Below are 19,463 nucleotides of genomic sequence, written 5' to 3' on the forward strand. Positions count from 1 at the left end.
AGGGTGGGGGGCTTCCCACCCAGTCTCCCCTCCCCAGGGACACTCATCAAGCTGGCCCTGCACCCTCTGCCTGCAGCAAGCCCTGCGGGAGGCCCAGGACGACCTGGAGGTGACACAGAGGATCCTGGAGGAGGCGAAGCAGCGCCTGTGTGAGGTGGAAGATGGCATCGCCACCATGCAGGCCAAGTACCGAGAATGCATCGCCAAGAAGGAGGATCTGGAACTGAAGTGCGAGCAGTGCGAGCAGAGGCTGGGGCGTGCAGACAAGGTGGGTCTGCTTCCCCCAGGCGGACCCCGTGGCGGTGGTGCATCCCAGACAGGCTGGAGGGGGGGCCCAGGGCCATGGGTTCTGGGTGGCTGCCCACAAGCTCTCCCCGGCAGCCCAGGGGCTGCACTGGTTAGGGTGAGCCCCAGGCTCTGGCCCAGTCCCTGGAGCCCATCCCAAGGGCTGCCTCTGCAGCTTATCAACGGGCTGTCAGATGAGAGGGTGCGCTGGCAAGACACGGTGGAGAACCTGGAGCACATGCTCGACAACATCTCTGGCAACGTGCTGGTGGCCGCCGGCTTCGTGGCTTACCTGGGCCCCTTCACGGTGAGGAGCCCTGGCCCTGACTCCCAAAGGTGGGTCCTTCTTCCTTGAGGCCTCACCTCCACCAGGGACAGCCTGCGGGTCTGCTCTTCCCTCACTTCCTCATTTATTCAACAAACACTCATCAGGCAGCCACTCTGGGCCAGGTGCTGTTCCAATGAATGAAACAGCCCGAATACCCACCTTCAGAGCTGGCCTGCCAGTGGGGAAATACAAGAGCTCACACTTGTGTGCCTGGCACTGTTCTCAGCATGGGTGGGAGTTGTTATTATCCCCACTTCACAGAGAGGGACTGAGGTTTATGGAGGCCACACAAGTCACACATACAGGCCTAGAGTGCAGACAGGCTGGCTCCAAGCCTGAGCGTGACCCGAGTATGGGGGGGGCGGTAGAAGGGCCTCAGGTGTCATGGTGGGCAGCCCTGAGTGTGGCATCTCCCCAGGGCCAGTACCGCACAGTGCTCTACGACCACTGGGTTAAGCAGCTCATGATACATGAGGTCCCACACACCTCCGAGCCCACGCTGATCGGGACGCTGGGGAACCCCGTGAAGATCCGCTCGTGGCAGGTGCCCGCCCGGGAGTTGGAGCAACTGGGTTGGGCCCGCCATGTGGTCCAGGCCAGGCCAGAGATGCCTCCTCTGAACCCTCATGGGCCTGGCAAGGGGATGGTGGGCAGGAGAGGAGAGGGAAGCTGAGCCAAGCACGGCACAGACACTAAACGGGGGAGAGAGTTCAAGGGGCGCTTTAAGAGTACAGGACCGGGGAGTAGCATCCAGAGCGAGAATTAAGAAAGGTTTTCTAAAAGAAGTCATGTCCAAACTTGACTTTGGAGGACAGAGATGAGCAAAGGGGGAGGACAAGAGGCTGTAGGTAATGGCCCAGCACAAGCAAAGTCAGGAGGGCGGATGGGTGTGGAAGATGGAAGACTGAGCAGGCAAGAGGACAGAAAGGCCCAGCAAAGGAGGGTGCCAGCCAGCCAGGGAGTGGGAAAAAGGCAGGGGTGTGGCCCTGCCCTAGGGAGATGGAGGCAGGGGGTCCTGGGGATGAGGCCTTGCCTCACACTGTCACCTGACCCCATCCCGAGGATGGGATCAGCTGGGGCAGGGAGTGGCTGGTGCCCAAGTTGACCCCGCAATGTGAGAGCCCCAACCCAGTCTGATGCCTGGCCCCCCACAGATTGCTGGCCTCCCCAATGACACACTGTCAGTGGAGAACGGGGTCATCACCCAGTTCTCCCAGCGCTGGACCCACTTCATTGACCCTCAGGGCCAGGCCAACAAGTGGATCAAGAACATGGTGAGCCCGTCCACTGGGTGCCGGCCACCCCATCCCAGCCAGGCTTGGCAGGTGCAGGGGAAGAAGATGAGCCTCAGGCCACCTGCCTCACACCCCCACCCCCCACGCCAGGAGAAGGAGAATGGGCTGGACGTGTTCAAGCTGAGTGACCGTGACTTCCTACGCAGCATGGAGAACGCCATCCGCTTTGGCAAGCCCTGCCTGCTGGAGAGTGTGGGCGAGGAGCTGGACCCGGCCCTGGAACCCGTGCTGCTCAAGCAGGTGGGCTTGCAGCAGAGGTGGGGTGGGGGCAGTGTGTAGGCCTGGATGGGGGAGAGGGGGCCACCCCGTACCCCTGCTGAGCTGGCGAAGCACAGACCAAAGCGCCTACCCATCCGACCCCCCACAGACATACAAGCAGCAAGGGAACACGGTGCTGAAGCTGGGGGACACTGTGATCCCCTACCATGAGGACTTCAAGTTGTACATAACCACCAAGCTGCCCAACCCACACTACACACCTGAGATCTCCACTAAACTCACCCTCATCAACTTCACCCTGTCACCCAGGTATGCTCCCGCCCCCCAGGACCTGAACATCAGCTCTGCCTCAGCCTGCCTGGCTGCCCCTCTCCCACCCCCAGGCTGGAACTTGGGATCTTTTCCTGCTCAGAGGCTTTGCCAACCTTCCTCCCAGGCCACGTCTCTCCAGCATCAGGCATTCCAGGCCTTTCTAGCCCTTCCACCAGCCCCCCTGACCTAGCACGGTTCCCACCTGAGAACCCCCCACTCAGCCTGTTCTCCAGCCAGCACAGCTCCACCTCCTCCAGGCACCCTTCCGTTCCAGCTCAGCCCTGGCAGGGGCCTTGTGCACTCACCCCAGAGCTGTCATGGAGCTGGGTCAGGCATGCTCTGGCTGCCTGCTCCCAAGCCCTTATTTCCCACCCTTGCTACCATGAGTCCAGGAACAATGGCTTTTGCTGACCACCCCACAGTCTTGCTCCATGCTAAGTCCTCATTTCCTCATTTCCGTGGCCACTGTGAACCTCTCCACATGCTGGGAGTGAAAACACCCGTAAGGCCTGTCCCTGGCAATCACCCACAGACCCTTCTAGTCACTTTGGGAACAGGCCTTGCCCTAGCCCTGCAGCCTCCTGGGCCACCACCGGTGGGGATGGTGGTTTCTTGGAGCCACAGGAGCACAGGTGGATAGGTGAGCAACTGTTATGGAGCTGGTGTCCCTGTCCCTGGCAGCGGCCTGGAGGACCAATTGCTGGGCCAGGTAGTGGCTGAGGAGCGTCCTGACCTGGAAGAGGCCAAGAACCAACTAATTATCAGCAATGCCAAGATGCGTCAGGAGCTGAAAGACATTGAGGACCAGATTCTGTACCGGCTCAGTTCCTCCGAGGGCAACCCTGTGGATGACATAGAGCTCATCAAGGTGCTGGAGGCTTCCAAGATGAAGGCCGCTGAGATCCAGGTCAGCAGCAGCCCACCGACCCCTGCCCACCCTGCTTATCCCCACCTGCCCCACGCCTGACTTGACCCTTGTCTCCACACACCCCAGACTTCTGCTCTTTGCCAGCCTACCTGGGCCTGACCTACCTACCCTCACCCCGCCCCCATCACACTCCCAGGCCAAGGTCAGGATTGCAGAACAGACAGAGAAGGACATTGACCTCACGCGCATGGAGTACATACCTGTGGCCGTCCGCACCCAGATCCTCTTCTTCTGTGTGTCCGACCTGGCCAACGTGGACCCCATGTACCAGTACTCCCTCGAGTGGTTTCTCAGCATCTTTCTCTCAGGCATCGCCAACTCGGAGAGGGCAGGTAGCCCTGGCACATGTGCACGCCTAGACGCAAACACCACACCCCCACCCTGACACAGATGTGACATGTGTGGACACTTTCCATGACAGACACACACACCCATGTTCTCTTGCACATACTTTAGTATCATAGACTCACAATACATAAGCACACACATGCACACGCACACACCCCTCCCTCCCTCCTCAGAGCCCCTTTCCTGGGAACTCCAAATGTCCCAAAGTATGCCCAGATTCTGCCCCTATGGGTGCCAGAGAGATCAGCCGGGCTGGGCTGGACCACTGAGACCGTCCCTCTGCCCACCTCTCCCCGCTCTCTGCCCCCCACTTCCCTTCCCTGCAGACAACCTGAAGAAGCGCATTGCCAACATCAACCGCTACCTGACCTACAGCCTCTACAGTAACGTCTGCCGCAGCCTTTTTGAGAAGCACAAGTTGATGTTTGCCTTCCTGCTGTGTGCCCGCATCATGATGAATGAGGGCAAGATCGACCAGGTGCATGGGCGGAGGGACAGCAGGTCCAGGACAGACTGTCTCGGGAGTTGCCCTGCTGCAGGGCCTGGGAGAACATGGTGCAAGGAAAGGGAAAGCCAGGGAGAAGGGACAGCAAGAGCAAAGGGGCAGAGGCCTAAGGAAGCATGGTTCCTGGATTAAAAACAGAGCCTGCCTGTGCTGGTGAGCTCAGAGACTGTCCCAAGCCCCCCACACCTGTTGGACCAGAGCTCTTGTGATGTCCCAGGTATTTCATGGGTGACAGGCTCACTGCTCAAACCCTAGCTATGCCCCAGGCTCTGGGCTCTTGGATACACGCTCACCTATGCTCACCAAACCCTGGGAAGCAGTCATGGTTCTGAGTCCTGCTTTCCAAAGGAGGAAACTGAGGCGCAGAGAGATCTAATCCTTGCACACAGCCAGGACAAGGCAGAGTGGGGACACTGACCCAGACCTCCCAGAGTGGGAGGGATGGCACTGCTGGGTGGAAGTGCCCCAGGACAGAGAGGAGCTGGCCACGGGGCCTGGGCACTAACCTCCCCCTATCCTCTGCTAGAGCGAGTGGCGCTACCTCCTGTCAGGGGGCTCCGTCCAGGTTATAACCGAGAACCCTGCAGTGGACTGGCTGTCAGACCGGGCCTGGCGAGACATCCTGGCACTCTCTAGCCTGCCAGCCTTTTTCGACTTCGCTCAAGACTTTGTGAAGCACCTGTCAAAATTCCGGGACATCTTCGACAGTCTCGAGCCCCACCGGTGAGCTGGGTCCCAGGGCATAGCAGGGCAGGTCCAGGGAGAGGTGAGACCCAGGAACAGGTTGGCCCAGCAGCTTTCTCTGGAGCCACCCAGGGTCGCACTGTGGCCATGGCCACATCTCTCCTGCACCTCCAACCCTGTAACCTCAGGTATCTGTACAGCCCACTCTCCCTGCCATCAGCTGGCAGAATCCCCACAGCCTGTGGCCTCCCACAGGCTGGTTCTCAGGGAGGTGTGGGTGATGTTGCAGGGAGCCCTTGCCTGGCATCTGGGACCAGTACCTGGATCAGTTCCAGAAGCTGCTGGTGCTCCGCTGCCTGCGTGGGGACAAGGTTACCAATGCCATGCAGGACTTCGTGGCCACTAACCTAGAGCCGCGCTTCATTGAGCCGCAGGCAAGTGCTGGTGCCCAGGGGCCTGGCTGCACCTGAACAGACCACTTTGCCACCTCGGTCAGGTCAGGATTCCTAGCCCCCACTCCCCAAAGCTCTAGGAGGTTCCAGACCCTGCCAGGAAGGCCCTCAGGCACCTCTGTGGGGAGCCCCAGGGTCCATCTCCCTTGCCCTGGTCCCTGCCTCGTCTCAGCTCCAGGTGGTCCCAGCATCTCTCCCTGCCCTTGCAGACAGCCAACCTGCCACTGGTGTTCAAAGACTCCAACTCAACCACACCCCTCATCTTTGTGCTGTCGCCTGGCACAGACCCTGCTGCCGACCTCTACAAGTTTGCTGAAGAGATGAAGTTCTCCAAGAAACTCTCTGCCATTTCTCTGGGCCAGGGGCAGGTAAGGGCTGGGAGGGGAAAGGGAGAGAAGGCTGGGGGGATGGGCCAGCTTGTTGCTCACTGCTCAGTGCCCCCACCCCACAGGGCCCCCGGGCGGAAGCCATGGTACGCAGCTCCATGGAGAGGGGCAAGTGGGTCTTCTTCCAGAACTGCCACCTGGCGCCGAGCTGGATGCCGGCGCTGGAGCACCTTATTGAGCACATCAACCCTGACAAGGTGTGTCACCTGCTGGGATCCCTCTGCTGAGCAACATGTCCACCTGGGGGTGATAACACACCCATCTGGGGCTGAGAGAGGCTTGAATCCTGCGAACACTCAGCCTAGTACTAGGCATGCAGCACACGCTCTGTAAATGACTATGTAAGCAACTGTGCCACAGGCATCGACCTGTTCAGTCTTCTTAATGGCCCACTAAGTTACCATTTCCTGACCAGGCACAGGCCAGTGGTCCTGGGACTTGTCAAAGCCTGTATTCTTAACCAGTGGTTGGTGCAGCCCCACCTGGCCTGCTCCCGGGTCCAAGTCAGGCTGAGGGCATGCCCAGGGTCCTCGGTCTGAGGAAGCCTGGGGTTGGGGTGGCCACTAGGTCTGGGTCTCACATGAAGCCTGTGGCCACAGGTGCACCGGGACTTCCGCCTGTGGCTCACTAGCCTGCCTAGCAACAAGTTCCCAGTGTCCATCCTGCAGAACAGCTCCAAGATGACCATCGAGCCACCACGTGGCGTCAAGGCCAACCTGCTAAAGTCCTACAGCAGCCTCAGTGATGATTTCCTTAACTCCTGTCAGAAGGTGAGACACACCGGGCCTGAGCCCTGTGCTACCTGGCCCCGCCAGCCCCCTCCCCTTACGTCTGCTGTCCTCTCACCTCCCACAGGTGAGCGAGTTCAAGTCCCTGCTGTTGTCACTGTGCCTGTTCCACGGGAATGCACTGGAGCGCCGTAAGTTCGGGCCCCTGGGCTTCAACATCCCCTATGAGTTCACCGACGGAGACCTGCGTATCTGCATCAGCCAGCTCAAGATGTTCCTGGACGAGTATGCCGACATCCCCTACAAGGTGGCCTGGGAACAGGCCAGGGGCTGGGGGCGGAGGCGTTTGTGGGGGCCCTCACCCACCCCACCTCATAGGTCCTCAAGTACACAGCAGGCGAGATCAACTACGGGGGTCGCGTCACTGATGACTGGGACCGCCGCTGTGTCATGAACATCCTGGAGGATTTCTACAGGCCTGCTGTGCTCTCCCCCGAGCACAGCTACAGCGCCTCGGGAATCTACCACCAGATCCAACCCACCTACGACCTCAATGTGAGCCCTCTCCCAAGGGCCAGGCCCCAAGGGGCCTGCCTGCTTGGGGTTCTTGGGTACTGTGAACGTGGCCCCTACTCCTTTTCATGCTCCAGTCCATCCACAAAGAGCTACAGTGAAGAAGACAGACCCAGTCCCTGCTCTCTGGAGCTCAGGATCTGTGGGAAAGAGGCAAACTTCTGTCTCTCAGCCACTCCATATAACCATTCATTGAGGGTTGGGCAGCAACTCCAAGATGGTAACCCAACCCAGACTACACAGGGAGGGCTCTCTGAGGAAATGTGTGTCAACTAAGATGTGTGGGGAGAAGCTGGGGGGCTGAGCTGGGTTGGGCATTCCAGAGTGTGGGTCATCAGATACAAAAGGCCTATAGCATGAGGGAGCAATGGCAGGTTTGAGCAGCCAAATGGAGAAGCAGGGAGCAGATGGAGGTGAGGGGGGCTGGGAAGGAAGTGGTGGCCAGACCATGCAGAGCTTCAGAGGCTGTGGAGTCCCAAGACCAACAGAGAGATGTGTGAGGGTTACAAGTAGGGGTGCTGAGTGGGGGATGTGCTCAATTGGAGGGCCACTCCAAAGGCCGGGGGTACAGCAAGGCAAGGGCTTCAGTTGTGACCCTCCTACCACCCAGGGCTACATCTCCTACATCAGGGGCCTCCCACTCAATGATATGCCTGAGATCTTCGGGCTCCATGACAATGCCAACATCACCTTCGCCCAGAATGAGACTTTTGCCCTGCTGGGCGCCATCATTCAGCTGCAGCCCAAATCATCCTCTGTTGGCGGCCAGAGCCGGGAGAAGGTGGGTGGTGGCGGGGGGGTGGGGCTCCATCCACCATCCCGCCTGCTCCCCTGTGGGAAAGAACTCGGTGTATGTGGAATCCTGCAGGGGCTAAGGGGGGCCAGCCCTGAACCGCACATCCTTCTGACCCACAGATAGTGGAAGATGTGGCCCAGGGCATACTGCTCAAGGTGCCGGAGCCCACCAACTTGCAGCGGGTGATGGCCAAGTACCCCGTGCTGTATGAGGAGTCGATGAACACAGTGCTAGTGCAGGAGGTCATTAGGTAATCCCCCCATACGTCCCCAGCCCCACATCAGACCATCAGGGGCTGCTCAAAGCACCAGCTATAGAGACACAACAGCAGGAGCCACTCTGGACCAGACACTGAGCCAAGTGCTATATACACCTATCCTCTCACTCAGCTACATGTGTAGTCCCCTTTCACAGATGGGCAAACGAAGGCCCAGATAAGTTAAGTGACCAGTCCAAGGTCATACATTTGCTGAGAGCCAGAGCTGGGATTTGTATGTGGACTGCCCAACCCAGCTTTATGTTCTTGGTCTCTACGTTCTGCCACTGTTTTTCTGTCTATGACCCCCAATGGGGAGTGCAAATAGTACTATGCAGCCAGGGCTCACTGTCTGCTTCCTTGCCCCTGGCCCCACAGGTACAACCGGCTGCTGCAGGTGATCACACAGACACTGCGGGATCTGCTCAAGGCGCTCAAGGGCCTGGTGGTGATGTCCTCTCAGCTGGAGCTGATGGCTGCCAGCCTGTACAACAACACCGTGCCCGAGCTCTGGAAGGCCAAGGCCTACCCATCGCTCAAGCCACTGTCCTCATGGGTCATGGACTTGCTGCAGCGCCTGGACTTCCTGCAGGCCTGGATCCAAGGTGGCATCCCACCTGTCTTCTGGATCAGTGGCTTCTTCTTCCCCCAGGCTTTCCTGACAGGCACCCTGCAGAACTTTGCCCGAAAGTCTGTCATCTCCATCGACACAATCTCCTTCGATTTCAAGGTGTGGACACAGGGCCAGGGCAGGTGACAGACTGGGGTGTGGCCCAGGCAGAAGGGCAATGGCAGAGTTGGGGGACCCATGAGCAGGGGTTGGGGGAAGCCAGGTCACTGGAGCACATCCAGGAAGATCCAGGCCAGAGTGGCCCTGAGCACTAGAGAAATCATAGGGGCAGGGTGCAGAACACAGGCTACTAGCCAGTGTGGGTGGGTGAGTGGTGGACAGGCAGGCAGCAGCTCTCAGCAGGGAGTATGTGTGCCCCCTGACCCAAAATCTAACCCAGATTCTGTGGGGGGAAATGGCGGGGGGTGTCTGTGTACCCACCCCAGGTGATGGCCCAATCACTCTCAAAGATCAAGAAACGGCCTGAAGTGGGGTGCTACATCCATGGACTGTTCCTGGAAGGTGCCCGCTGGGACCCAGTGGCCTTCCAGCTGGCTGAATCTCGGCCCAAGGAGCTGTATACGGAGATGGCCATTATCTGGCTCCTGCCAGTACCCAACCGCAAGGTCCAGGCCCAGGACTTCTACCTATGCCCCATCTACAAGACGCTGACCCGTGCTGGTATGGGGCCTAGGGGTGGAGCCTTCACCACAGGAGGGAGCCCAGGCCAGTTAGGCTGTCCCAGGTTCACAGAGCAGCAAGGCAGCAGAGGTTGATCAGCACTCCTGAGACTACTCAGGCCGGGCCAGAGCCAGGCCAGCAAGCAGGACAATGCCCAGGGGCCAGGCTCGGAGACCAACACTCACCCTCTGCCTGCCTCCCTCAGGACCTTGGGTCCTGGGAACCTAAGATACCCAGCCTGCCAAGTTCAGAGGGGTCACTGAGGCCTGGAGAGGGGATGGGCCTGGGCTGAGTCCCTCAAGAGAATGAATGGCATCAACTCTCCTCTCCTCATCCTCAATCCCAAGTGCAGTAACCTTGGGCAAGCCTGAGCCTTGGCCAGACCTACTCATCATTCAGGCCTTCTCTTGGATCAGGGTCCCCTCCCTGTCCCCCACTCAGTTTGTTGAGCTCACTTCCCCTACCCTGTCCCTGCTCTCATTGTGGTAGGACCTGATCTAACCCTCCCCTCTTCTTGCCTGTTCCAGGTACACTATCAACCACAGGCCACTCCACCAACTATGTCATTGCTGTGGAGATCCCCAGTGACCAGCCCCAGCGACACTGGATAAAGCGTGGTGTGGCTCTCATCTGTGCCCTTGACTACTAGACTCTGATGGAAGGGATGGGGGGCATTAAAGTTGAGTTTTCTGAGCAGTTTGGCTGAAGCTTAGCTGCTTACATCAGTTTTCATTGTCAGGGAGACAGGGTGGAGAAAGGGGCTCCAGCCAGCCTCAGCAGAGAATTAGCAGGGGGTAGATTGGCAGGGGAGGCAGCTCTGGCCTGCTGTACCTGTCCAAATACAAGGGAAGAGATGGGACCCTCTAAGTTGCCAGCACCCCTACCAGGAACAGCGTGCCATGCAGGACTAGAGGCAGCCCTGATTCCTGGCCCCCGAGCCCTGGCACCTCTCCAGGTAGCAAAACCACCAATCTGGTTAAAGTCATGAGCCCCCCCCACCACCACCTCCAAAATATACCCAAGCCTATCTTACACCAAGTTCCTAAGCACCACAGTCCACCCAGAGCCCCTCCTCAGCTCTCAGGTCCCCAATCCCAGGCCTAGGGCCCCAAGGATCTCTGCCCTGGGGGAGAGGGCTAGCACCCCACGAATGAAAACCTCTTACCTCTCTGGTCACAGGGTCTTGGGGGCTAGGAGGTCTAGTTAGGTCCTTCATTCACACCGCAACCTGGTCTACAAACCTTAGGCCAGCACAGGAGAACTTAGTATTTAATAAGAGTTTTATTCATCCACTGATCCAGTATTTACAGGGGCCACAGGGGTCAGGCTGTGCTCAGCCCAGGGAGAGGCACCTACCAGCCCCATCTCCCAATCACTATATACAGATAAAGGGTCTGCTTGGGTCACCTTCAAAACCACGGGGCTGTTTGGGGCCTGTACTCTAGAGGGAGCGCTGGACCTGTTACCCCTCAGCATCAAGCCCTCTAGGGACTCGGGGGTTCCAACTAGTTGTCTCAATTCTGGTCCGTCCCCAACCCTGAGTGCCCTGCAGAGATTAAGGAAGCTTGTGTGGCAGGGAGAGCTGAGTGGTGCCCGCTTCCTGCAAGCAGCCCTGTCTCTGCTATCCCTAATAAGAGGGACACATGGTAATACTGAGGGGCTGGGCAGAGGCTCTTCTGAGCCCCTAGGCTCCAGGAACAAAGACCAGGAGCCCAAGGTGGTCTCAAAGCCAGAACCACAATACTGAAAGCAAAGAGCCCTGAGCCCTGCTGCAGAGAGCAGTCTCAGCAAGCCCACCTAGAAACAGCTCAAACACTTCTCTGTTCACTCCCAGCAGGCTGCTCATCCCACCCCCACTGGGAAACCCCACCCCCAATTCCAGCCCAACAGCTAGGTCCCTGAGTTTGGAGCTCTCCCAGGAGGAATGAAGAAAGTAGGCCTGGCTTCCTCACAACAGGAACAGGCTGGCGGCTGGGGCTAGAGCAGCAGGGTCCAATGCCCACCCAGGCCCCAGCTGGGCCTTGCAGTCATGATCCTGGCCCAGTAGGATGACAGCTGCTAGGAGGGGGAAACATTCCCAGCCATGTCAACACAGTGGTGGCAAGACATGTTGGAGCCCAGAAAAATAGATGTCTCTGATAGATAAAATATATACTCTGCTGCCTAAGGCAGGAGGGCCACGTCCCACCGCTCCACAGCCGGCTGTGGAGGCAGCCGCAGCACATCGCTGTGCCCAAGCTCCAGCTGCTGTTTCCTGAGCACTAAGGGCTGACCATCCCTGCCATGGGGTGCAATGCAGGGAATCCCGGCCAGCTCCTGCCCCCAGGGCCTGGGCTCCGTAGCTGGAACTATTCAGTTAATACTGGGAAAAGGGGGAACAGGGCAGGGAAGGGGGCACTGTGAGGGCCATGCGGCAAGAGCAGGCTGAAGAGTCAGGGCCAGCAATCTTCACTGGCGCTTGGCCTTGTAGGGGCGTGAGCGTTTCCGCCGGTCAGGCTTCCGCTGTTTGTGGAGCCGGCCAATACTGACCCCTTGGCGCCGCCGCACTGAGATATTCTGCTCCACCAGGTTGGCCAGCATGCCTGCAGAGAGGCAGGGACCCTGAAGCAGGGGGTCGGATGCCCAGCAGCAATCCGCTCAGGGTGATCATGGGCTCAGGTCAGGAGCCAGGGCTCTCACAGCCCTCCCTGCTCTGAGGAAGGGGGATCTGCAGGACACAACCCTCAGCAGGGCAGGGCAGGTAAGATGCAGCAGTGAGTCTCCTCACCTTCCTGAGCCAGCATGGAGATGAAGGTGCAGATGAACTCATCATAGTTGTGGGTCCTTCTCTGGTCATCAATCTGCAGGAGAGGAGAAGGGTGAGGGCACTGCAACCCACCTCACCAGAGCAGCTGCCAGCTGACCTCAGGAAGTCAAGGGCAGAGGAGGATCAAGCAGCTGGAGAGATCACCCACCTTGAACTTCTTCCGCTTTTCCACCTCTTCCTTGAGGCAGGCCTCATAGTTTGCAATCTCAGCCTCCACACACTTCAGCAGTGCCAGCAGCTCCTGCCAAAACCCACCAATGTACCTGTTGAGGGGGGCCGGCCAAATCCGAAGGCCCACTACCAGGAGGCAGCCAAAGGCAAGGATGACTAGCCAGAGTCCGTGTATCTACTGAGGCCCCTGTTACCACCCAGAAAGGCCTCCAGACATGTGGCACCAGCCACCAGTCCTCACCCCAAAATTCCAAACAAGAAGCCAGCAACTAGGCAGCAGTGCCCAGGCCCTTCCCTCTATCAGTACTGAAAGCACCAAGAGAAGGCCACAATGGAGGCTCACCTTGGGTGAGTACTTCTCCCCGCTTACAGGCTCACCAGGCCTGACCAGCCCAGTCTTCTCTCTGCTGTCCACTGCTTCCCCTACCTCTTTCTCCTCTGGGTTGCTGGACCCTTGGTTGCCTTGGCCTGGTCTGATGGAGGGTGAGGAACCCTTCCCACCCTCTGGGGAAAAGTCACAAGAAGAACCATCAGAGGGGAGGATACCTGACGGTCACCAGCCACCTCCCTCCTCCCTACTAGGTGCACCAAGTGGCCAGTGAGCCAGCCCTGGGTGACTACCTGTCAGTGCCAAGGGACTCAGCACACCATCCTCAGCCAGATGAAGCAAGCCTGTGCTGATAAAAGGACCCAGGTCGCGTACAGCGCGGTTGTAGCGTATGCAGTCAACACGCAGTAGGCTGTCGTCCTCACCAAAAAGCACCTTGGAGATGTGGGAGGTGACAGGGCTAGAGGGCCGTGTCGGGTTGGCCGAGCGGATGGGTGATCGCAGTGGTGAGTTAAAAGCGCTGCCAATTTCAGAGGCTGTGTCCGTACTCTCGTTGCTGGGCGTGGGCGAGGGCTGCGAGTGCATGGGCACTGCCACAGCCGGACTCCCAGCCCCGCTGCTGGTCTTGATGGACAGAGGAACTGAGAGGTCTTTCTGACTCTCTTTGAGCTTCTCGGCCAGGACGTTGATGGTGTTAGGTTGCAGCACTGATAGCTGCCCATCTGCAGTGCCACTCAAGGACCCTGGCTTCCCTGACCCCTTCCGCCTGTATCTGTGGGGCCAAAGGGAGAGGAGCCAAGGGAATGGGACAGGTGACTGGCAACATCCAGCAGGGTCCAAGATGCCTCAAGAAATCCTGGCCTCCAGGGACTGACCCTAGAAGCTCCTCACCCTTGGTCTAACCATGTCCAGCTTAGCACCCTAAGCTCTGATAGCTGCAGCCAGGTGTCCTCAGAGGACACCTTCTCTATTCCAGTGCCCCACTTCTGGCCTTTTGCCAATGCCATGACTTCTAGATAAGCTGTCCTCTCATGTCTGCTCCATCCCTTCCTCATCCAATACTCCAAGGTCCAGCTGAAAGGCCACCTCCCAAAAGAACAAGCCTTAATGTCTAATGTGCTCAGCTCACCCCAAGCCCACCAGCAACAACCTTGGTGCCTGGGGTCATCCCCTTCATACCAGCCTTCCCCAAGGCCCCACACTCAGCAGGTGCTCAGCTTTATCTGCTCAACGGCATTCTCAGCACAGGCTGGAATATTCCGGATAGGATCTGCAGCACCCAGAGCCTACTAGCCTTACAGAGCTGGGCTGACCTGATGGCAGAGTTGGTGTTCTGCACGTCATCCTCTTCATCATCCTCATAGTCGTCCTCATCATCTGAGTACTGCTGGGCCGGGCGGACTGGGACTCGGCTGCGGCCCATGCCTGCTGCTAGATCTTCTTCCTCCTGGGTTATGAGCAGGGAGCCGGTCAGCCCAGGCTACGCACAGCTCTCACAGCCAGAATCAACCTGGCTCTGCAGGCTAAGTTCACTGAACCTTACAGGTGCTCCAGAATCCACCTTGGCTCCTGGGGAAGCTGTCTCCCACCCATACCACCTGGCTACACAGAGCTTTTAAGAGGAACAGAGTGCCCCGAAACAAGTGCCTGTATTTTCCCAGCAGAATACACGCTGTAGAACTGTACCAATGAGTATGCTCTAAATGTTTAATATCACAGTCATGTGACTGAGTTTACAGTCAGAGGAGCTCTCCGTGCCTCCTTAAGTTTTAGCCTGCCTACATGGGAGCCTCTGAGTATCAGAGAAACCTGGCAACCCAGGCCTGGGCCGAAGGTAGACATCAAGAAACCACCTGGAGAAACTGCCTATTGCAGCCTCTCAGGAGAATTCTGGAGGGTATCCTTCAAAGGCACTCCCAGCTTACCTGCATGGGGGACTTGGCATAGTTGTGATTGTCCAGAAAGGCTGGCAACCGCTGAACAATCGGAGTGGGGTTGGGGGGAACCCCATTGAGGCTGCTCCCAGGAGGCTTCACCACCAGCTTAGGTTTGCTGGGAGGGCTGTGAGTTGAGGCTGGTAGGCATGAGCCAGCCCCCTCCTCCGCACCATCTGGGACAAGGCAAGAGGCACAAGTAGGACCTTCAGCCAGCTCCAGGAAAGCTATCCCCAGCCCACCATCTCCCCAGTCCTGGGACACAGCACTACTCCCCCTCCCTTCCCAAAGAAGAGCAGCTGGTAGACTGGAGTCAGCAAACCCTGAGTTGTATGCATAAAGTAAGACTCGGAAAAGATGAAAAAGAAAAAGAGTGAGGCAGAAACAAAAAGGCCTGTAGAGAAAACAAGAAAGGAAGGGTACATTATGGAGCAGGGCTCAGGGGCCTTTACAGGCGCCTTTCCTTAGGGAAGGACTGCTCTCCCTCCATATTCCAAGGAGGCAGAGCTGCAGGCACTGGGTTTTCAGGCCTCACCTCTGCATCACCACCCATGGATCACTATAGAAAGAGACTTGCTCTGCTTGGGCCTCACAAGTTAAGCTATGAGGAGGCGGCTCTGAGACACACCGAAGAGGCCCCAAGCTCTCCAGTACCTGTGTGGGTGCCCTCAGAGGCCGCAGGGGCCCTGCTTGCCTCCAATGCCAAGGGGGACTTGCTGCTGGCTGGCTTCGACTCCTCAGGCAGCTGTGACTCTTGAGACTTATGGGTCTGAATCAGCTCTGGCTGTGTAACCCTAATCAGCTGAAAACAGAATCCATGGCTCAGAGGAGGGAGGGCAGATGCAGGCCTCTACCTTGGACAGCGAAGGGCCCCGACAGACAGCATAATGGCCTTGGCTCTACCCACTCACAGTGAAATACAACAGCCTTGTAAACTCCTTTTTGAAACAATTCTCCCACCCCACCTCAATTCCCACAAAGGGAGCAAAAAGAAAATAGTGGTTAGTTGAAGCTCCGCTCCATGTAAGAGAATGATTTGGGAATCCAGCACAGATGGCATGGTAGAAAGGGTTTGGGGAGGGTGGGCCTGAGAGACGGGTTGGGCAAGGGCTAGGCAGGAGAGGCACCCACCTGCTGCAGGGCCTCCAGCACTGTCTGTCGGTTCACCTTCAACACGTGCAGCCTGGCCTCATACTTGATCCTGCGGTCGGGCACCACCGCCATCAGGTTGAAGCGGATGTCGTGGTAGGGCTCCCTGCAGTCACAGCCACAGCCCTGAGAGCAGCCCCCACCCTGGACCCTGCCATCAGGTTAAGGCAGATATCCTGGCAGGGCTCCCTGTAGTCACAACTGTGGCTGAAGGTACAGGCCCCACCCCAACAGGTGGACGGTGGCTGGCCACATACACCAGGCACCTGAGCTGGTGTCTTCCAATGAGCTGTGTGAGGGGCCTGTCAGGAAGTGAGCCAGTGAACCCTGGCCACCCCAGGGTTCTACACAGGCCCACCCTTCCCCTGTCCCATCCCGGAGCAGGCGACAGGCAGCCCAGGCAGGAAATGGGGCAAGGAGCAGGGAGACCAACATCTAAGCCTGATCTTGCCAGATTCACCATGTGGCCTCTCTATGCCTTAGTTCCCTTTCCTCTTCCCTACCAAAGGGGGCACAGCTCCAGAGGGTAGAGCAGGGCAGGCACAGTGCCCTTACCCTGCAGTGGCGAGGCCGATACGCTCCATGATGACCCGCCGGGCCTTGTCTGTCCACTCCTCATCCTCCCCCCAAGGCCCTAAGGAAGACCAAGACAAGAAGTCAGCAACTGGGACATCGTGAGTTTGGCAGGCCAAGAGTGAAAAGGAGGATGGAGAAGAGCAACTGCTCCAAGGAGTCAGGAACTGAGCAGGCAATGCAGCGCAGGCTGCCATCCTGGCCAGAGCCAGATGTCCTCAGCACCCAATCCCTACCACCAGGACCTTGAGCACCTGAGGATTCTGAGCCCCAACAACCTGGGAAGCAAGCAGAAGAAGCCAGCGGACCCTCAGCTCAGGGTACCTACCATGGTCAATGGGGTAGACCTTCAGTCCATCCAGCTCAAAGAGCCGACCTGTGATTGGCACATAGCTGACAAAGTGAAACGCTTCCATGGTCCGTACTGCACTAAGCCCATTCTGCTTCTCAGGGAGGTGGCGCGGCTCGGGCCTGAGAAAGGACACATTCAGAGCCCCAAAAGGAACACCTACCCCTACCACCACCACCACCGGCTACCACAGCTCCCACATACCTGGCATGGCTATTATGAGCCTTGGCCAACTCTGGGGCATTGCCAATTGCATATCCTTTGCTCTAGAAAGGAGAAAATAAGGTCACACCAGAATAACCTTTTAGATGGGCTTCTGGAGGTGAAACTACAGAGAGCAGGCCTGGCAGAGTTCCAGAAATCTGAGGAAGCATAGACTAAGACTCCTAAAGGTCTAGTGAGGGACAAGAGAGACCTCCGGAGCCCAGAGATGGGCTCTACTGGCCTTGTGTGGTAATCAGCAGATACTGGGGAGCAGCACAGCCTGGTAGGAAAAGTTCTGACATAGAAGGTCCTAACATGGTGTCACCTAAGGAAAGTTGCTTCCCTCTCTAGGTCTCTCTCCTTTCCTGACAAGTCAATCTAAAACTAATTGCCTTACACAATTAGTCTAAGGGTCAAATGTAACATAAATGGTCATTTGTAAAGGAAAAAGCTCCATAGTGGCATCATCAAAGGCCCTGGGGCTCATATCTGTCCAGCCAGCTGTGAGCCAGGACTAAGGCACTGCAGCCTACCTCAGGGCTGAAGCCTTTGGTGAAATCCTTCATGCGACTCAGGGTGGGCCCCAGGTCCACATTGCTGCAATTCAGGAGCACGCTCAGCAGGGCATGAGTGGCACAAGAGTTGGGGATCAGCTGTGAAACCAAGAACAGTCACCCATACAGTTCCTGCAAGCCCATACTCACTGGAAATAGGGATCCAGAGAGGGACAGTCGTATCTGGGCAACAACCCTCACAAGCTCACCTCATCTTGGCCCAACATTGTTCATTCAACAAGCACCAACTAAATACTCACCAGGTGTCTGGGGATGTAGACAAAGAAAAATGACTCAGACACCACCCTGCTCTAAAGGTGCTCCAGGGTAGTGAATAAGAGTTTAGTTCTTTCTGCAAAGGGGTTTCTGTAACCAGTACCATTGGTATCTGCTATCTCTTCCTCCTGCCTTCCCCCACTTCCACTTCCCAAAGAAAGAAAATGGCAGCATCCCACCCTCCAGAAAGAGCACAGAGCCCAGCAGACCTGGTGGGCAAAGAACATATTATTCACAATATCGTCATCAATCACGGACGTATCATCCACCAAGGTAGAGACCTTGCGACGGGACCGGCGCTCTTCAATCCATTTGAAGAGGAAGATGAATCCATATACAGGGCTGCGGGAAGTAAGTGACAGAACCCTAGATTAGCTGAGGGGGCAGAAGGCAATCAGCATCCCCTATCTTTCCCCCCTGTTCCCTTGCACTGTGTTACTACCCAGTGCTCCGGACATTATCTCTCCTCTCCCCTGGCTTTTTCCCAACACTGTACCCAAAAACCTGAGCCCTCAAACCCCAGAGGCCTGACGTGGGCACAGCCACAGCTTGTGACTGTGGAGCTCCAGGAGTCCACCCAGCTTACACCTGAAGCTTTTGGTTCCAGAATAGCAAAAGAAAAGCTGAACCAATGGCCCAGAACAGGCAAGGGAAAATAAGAACAAAAGTCTTGTCTGATCAGAAATTTAAACACTAAATCTCACTTGTGGACCCCAAGGCCTGTGACCCAATGCAGCCAGAGAAATAAAAAGCAAACTTCTTGGTTCAGTCACCATAGCAGTTTCTCCTCTATTCTGCGGGACCACCAGGACATGATTCTGTGGTTGGCCACCAGGAATGGCCTTGTCAGATGCCACATGCCAACCATTCAGTACATGACTCTTGTGTGGGAATTAAAGTCACAGGGCTTCATGGGCACATTAAAGCTGTAATTAATAAACTGCAGCTGCATGAAACACAGTGTGACCCGGATTAAGAGAAGGGGCTTTCTGCTGTAAAACCAGGAAGGGCATCTGAACTGTACCCCATGGGTGGATAAGGATTTGGATGGGGAAGGCCACTACATAAAAGGAAGTCCTGAGAGAAGAGTGGCCAATAAAACTATCAGCTTGATCAGAAAAAGAGTACCCAGAGAAAAAGGATGCCTGCTGGTAAGAGATTTTACATATAAAATCCCCGGGCCCTCTGGGTGTGAGGGGGCAGCCCTAGGGCCAATCACTTACCCCTGGCATTTGCTCTGAAGGTCATAGATCTCCTCCACCTGTACCCCTTTGACACCTGCCAACAGGAAAGGTAAGCGGTCGGGTATGGCAGCCCGTGGCCAGGGGGCGAGGAAGGCGCAGAAGTAGGCCTCCACAGTCCCGGTCCTGCGGATAGGGAGGCTCTTACCGAAATCTTCCACCAGAAGGGTGAAGAGGCCTGGGCGGGGGCGACAAGAGAAGGGGGAAGGGGATCAGGCAGGCGCATTTCAGAAGACAGGCGCCTGCCCGCGGGCCCACCCAGCCTTCCTGGCCGGCGGCCCGCCCGGCCCCCTCCTCACCCGGGTCGCTCTCCAACTCCAGCCAGCCCTTATTCATCTTCCCGCGGAGCGGCCCCCCAGCGCCATGTCCAGGCCCTGCCGCCCCGCCCGAAGCCCCCACCGCCTCCGGGGCCCCTCAGCACCACACAGACAACGGGCCCCGCCGCGTCACCCGCCCGCGCCGGCGATAGACGTCATCACGGCGCGACGTCCA

At 57.5% G+C, this 19,463-nt stretch overlaps 2 protein-coding genes across 5 annotated transcripts in view; one reads left to right on the top strand and one right to left on the bottom strand.

The window, feature by feature from the left end:
* Positions 1 to 10,101, top strand: part of DNAH1 (dynein axonemal heavy chain 1) — a 104,789-nt gene extending 94,688 nt beyond the window's left edge. For 2 of the 3 annotated variants that reach the window (XM_037797757.1, XM_037797759.1), the window contains 20 exons: positions 77 to 592; positions 1,032 to 1,157; positions 1,768 to 1,887; positions 1,999 to 2,148; positions 2,276 to 2,436; positions 3,121 to 3,346; positions 3,504 to 3,699; positions 4,042 to 4,193; positions 4,747 to 4,943; positions 5,194 to 5,338; positions 5,566 to 5,724; positions 5,808 to 5,939; positions 6,342 to 6,512; positions 6,598 to 6,777; positions 6,849 to 7,025; positions 7,654 to 7,824; positions 7,959 to 8,089; positions 8,474 to 8,825; positions 9,152 to 9,386; positions 9,914 to 10,101. In XM_037797757.1, the coding sequence (XP_037653685.1) occupies positions 77 to 592; positions 1,032 to 1,157; positions 1,768 to 1,887; positions 1,999 to 2,148; positions 2,276 to 2,436; positions 3,121 to 3,346; positions 3,504 to 3,699; positions 4,042 to 4,193; positions 4,747 to 4,943; positions 5,194 to 5,338; positions 5,566 to 5,724; positions 5,808 to 5,939; positions 6,342 to 6,512; positions 6,598 to 6,777; positions 6,849 to 7,025; positions 7,654 to 7,824; positions 7,959 to 8,089; positions 8,474 to 8,825; positions 9,152 to 9,386; positions 9,914 to 10,035 (3,819 nt within the window). In that variant the 3' untranslated portion in view covers positions 10,036 to 10,101. The remainder of the gene's footprint in view (positions 1 to 76; positions 593 to 1,031; positions 1,158 to 1,767; positions 1,888 to 1,998; positions 2,149 to 2,275; positions 2,437 to 3,120; positions 3,347 to 3,503; positions 3,700 to 4,041; positions 4,194 to 4,746; positions 4,944 to 5,193; positions 5,339 to 5,565; positions 5,725 to 5,807; positions 5,940 to 6,341; positions 6,513 to 6,597; positions 6,778 to 6,848; positions 7,026 to 7,653; positions 7,825 to 7,958; positions 8,090 to 8,473; positions 8,826 to 9,151; positions 9,387 to 9,913) is intronic. The other variant, XM_037797756.1, reaches the window with a different exon arrangement.
* A 547-nt stretch (positions 10,102 to 10,648) lies between these two features.
* BAP1 (BRCA1 associated protein 1) lies at positions 10,649 to 19,408 on the bottom strand. 2 transcript variants are annotated; one of them, XM_037797761.1, is made up of 17 exons: positions 19,271 to 19,402; positions 19,120 to 19,149; positions 18,954 to 19,008; positions 17,940 to 18,072; positions 17,434 to 17,553; positions 16,901 to 16,962; positions 16,676 to 16,818; positions 16,330 to 16,408; positions 15,757 to 15,880; positions 15,280 to 15,427; positions 14,617 to 14,801; positions 14,005 to 14,138; positions 12,985 to 13,463; positions 12,707 to 12,867; positions 12,341 to 12,433; positions 12,154 to 12,226; positions 10,649 to 11,968 (listed from the first exon to the last, which is right to left on the bottom strand). In XM_037797761.1, exons 1-17 carry the CDS (start codon positions 19,305 to 19,307, stop codon positions 11,835 to 11,837), a joined length of 2,190 nt encoding a protein of 729 aa, XP_037653689.1. In that variant the 5' UTR covers positions 19,308 to 19,402; the 3' UTR covers positions 10,649 to 11,834. The 2 variants fall into 2 exon arrangements, with proteins under 2 accessions (XP_037653689.1, XP_037653688.1); XM_037797760.1 differs by having other exon boundaries at positions 18,954 to 19,149; positions 19,271 to 19,408.
* Between the last annotated feature and the right edge of the window lie 55 nt (positions 19,409 to 19,463).

Source organism: Choloepus didactylus, chromosome 1 (genome assembly GCF_015220235.1).
Source record: "Choloepus didactylus isolate mChoDid1 chromosome 1, mChoDid1.pri, whole genome shotgun sequence".
Taxonomy (NCBI): domain Eukaryota; kingdom Metazoa; phylum Chordata; class Mammalia; order Pilosa; family Megalonychidae; genus Choloepus; species Choloepus didactylus.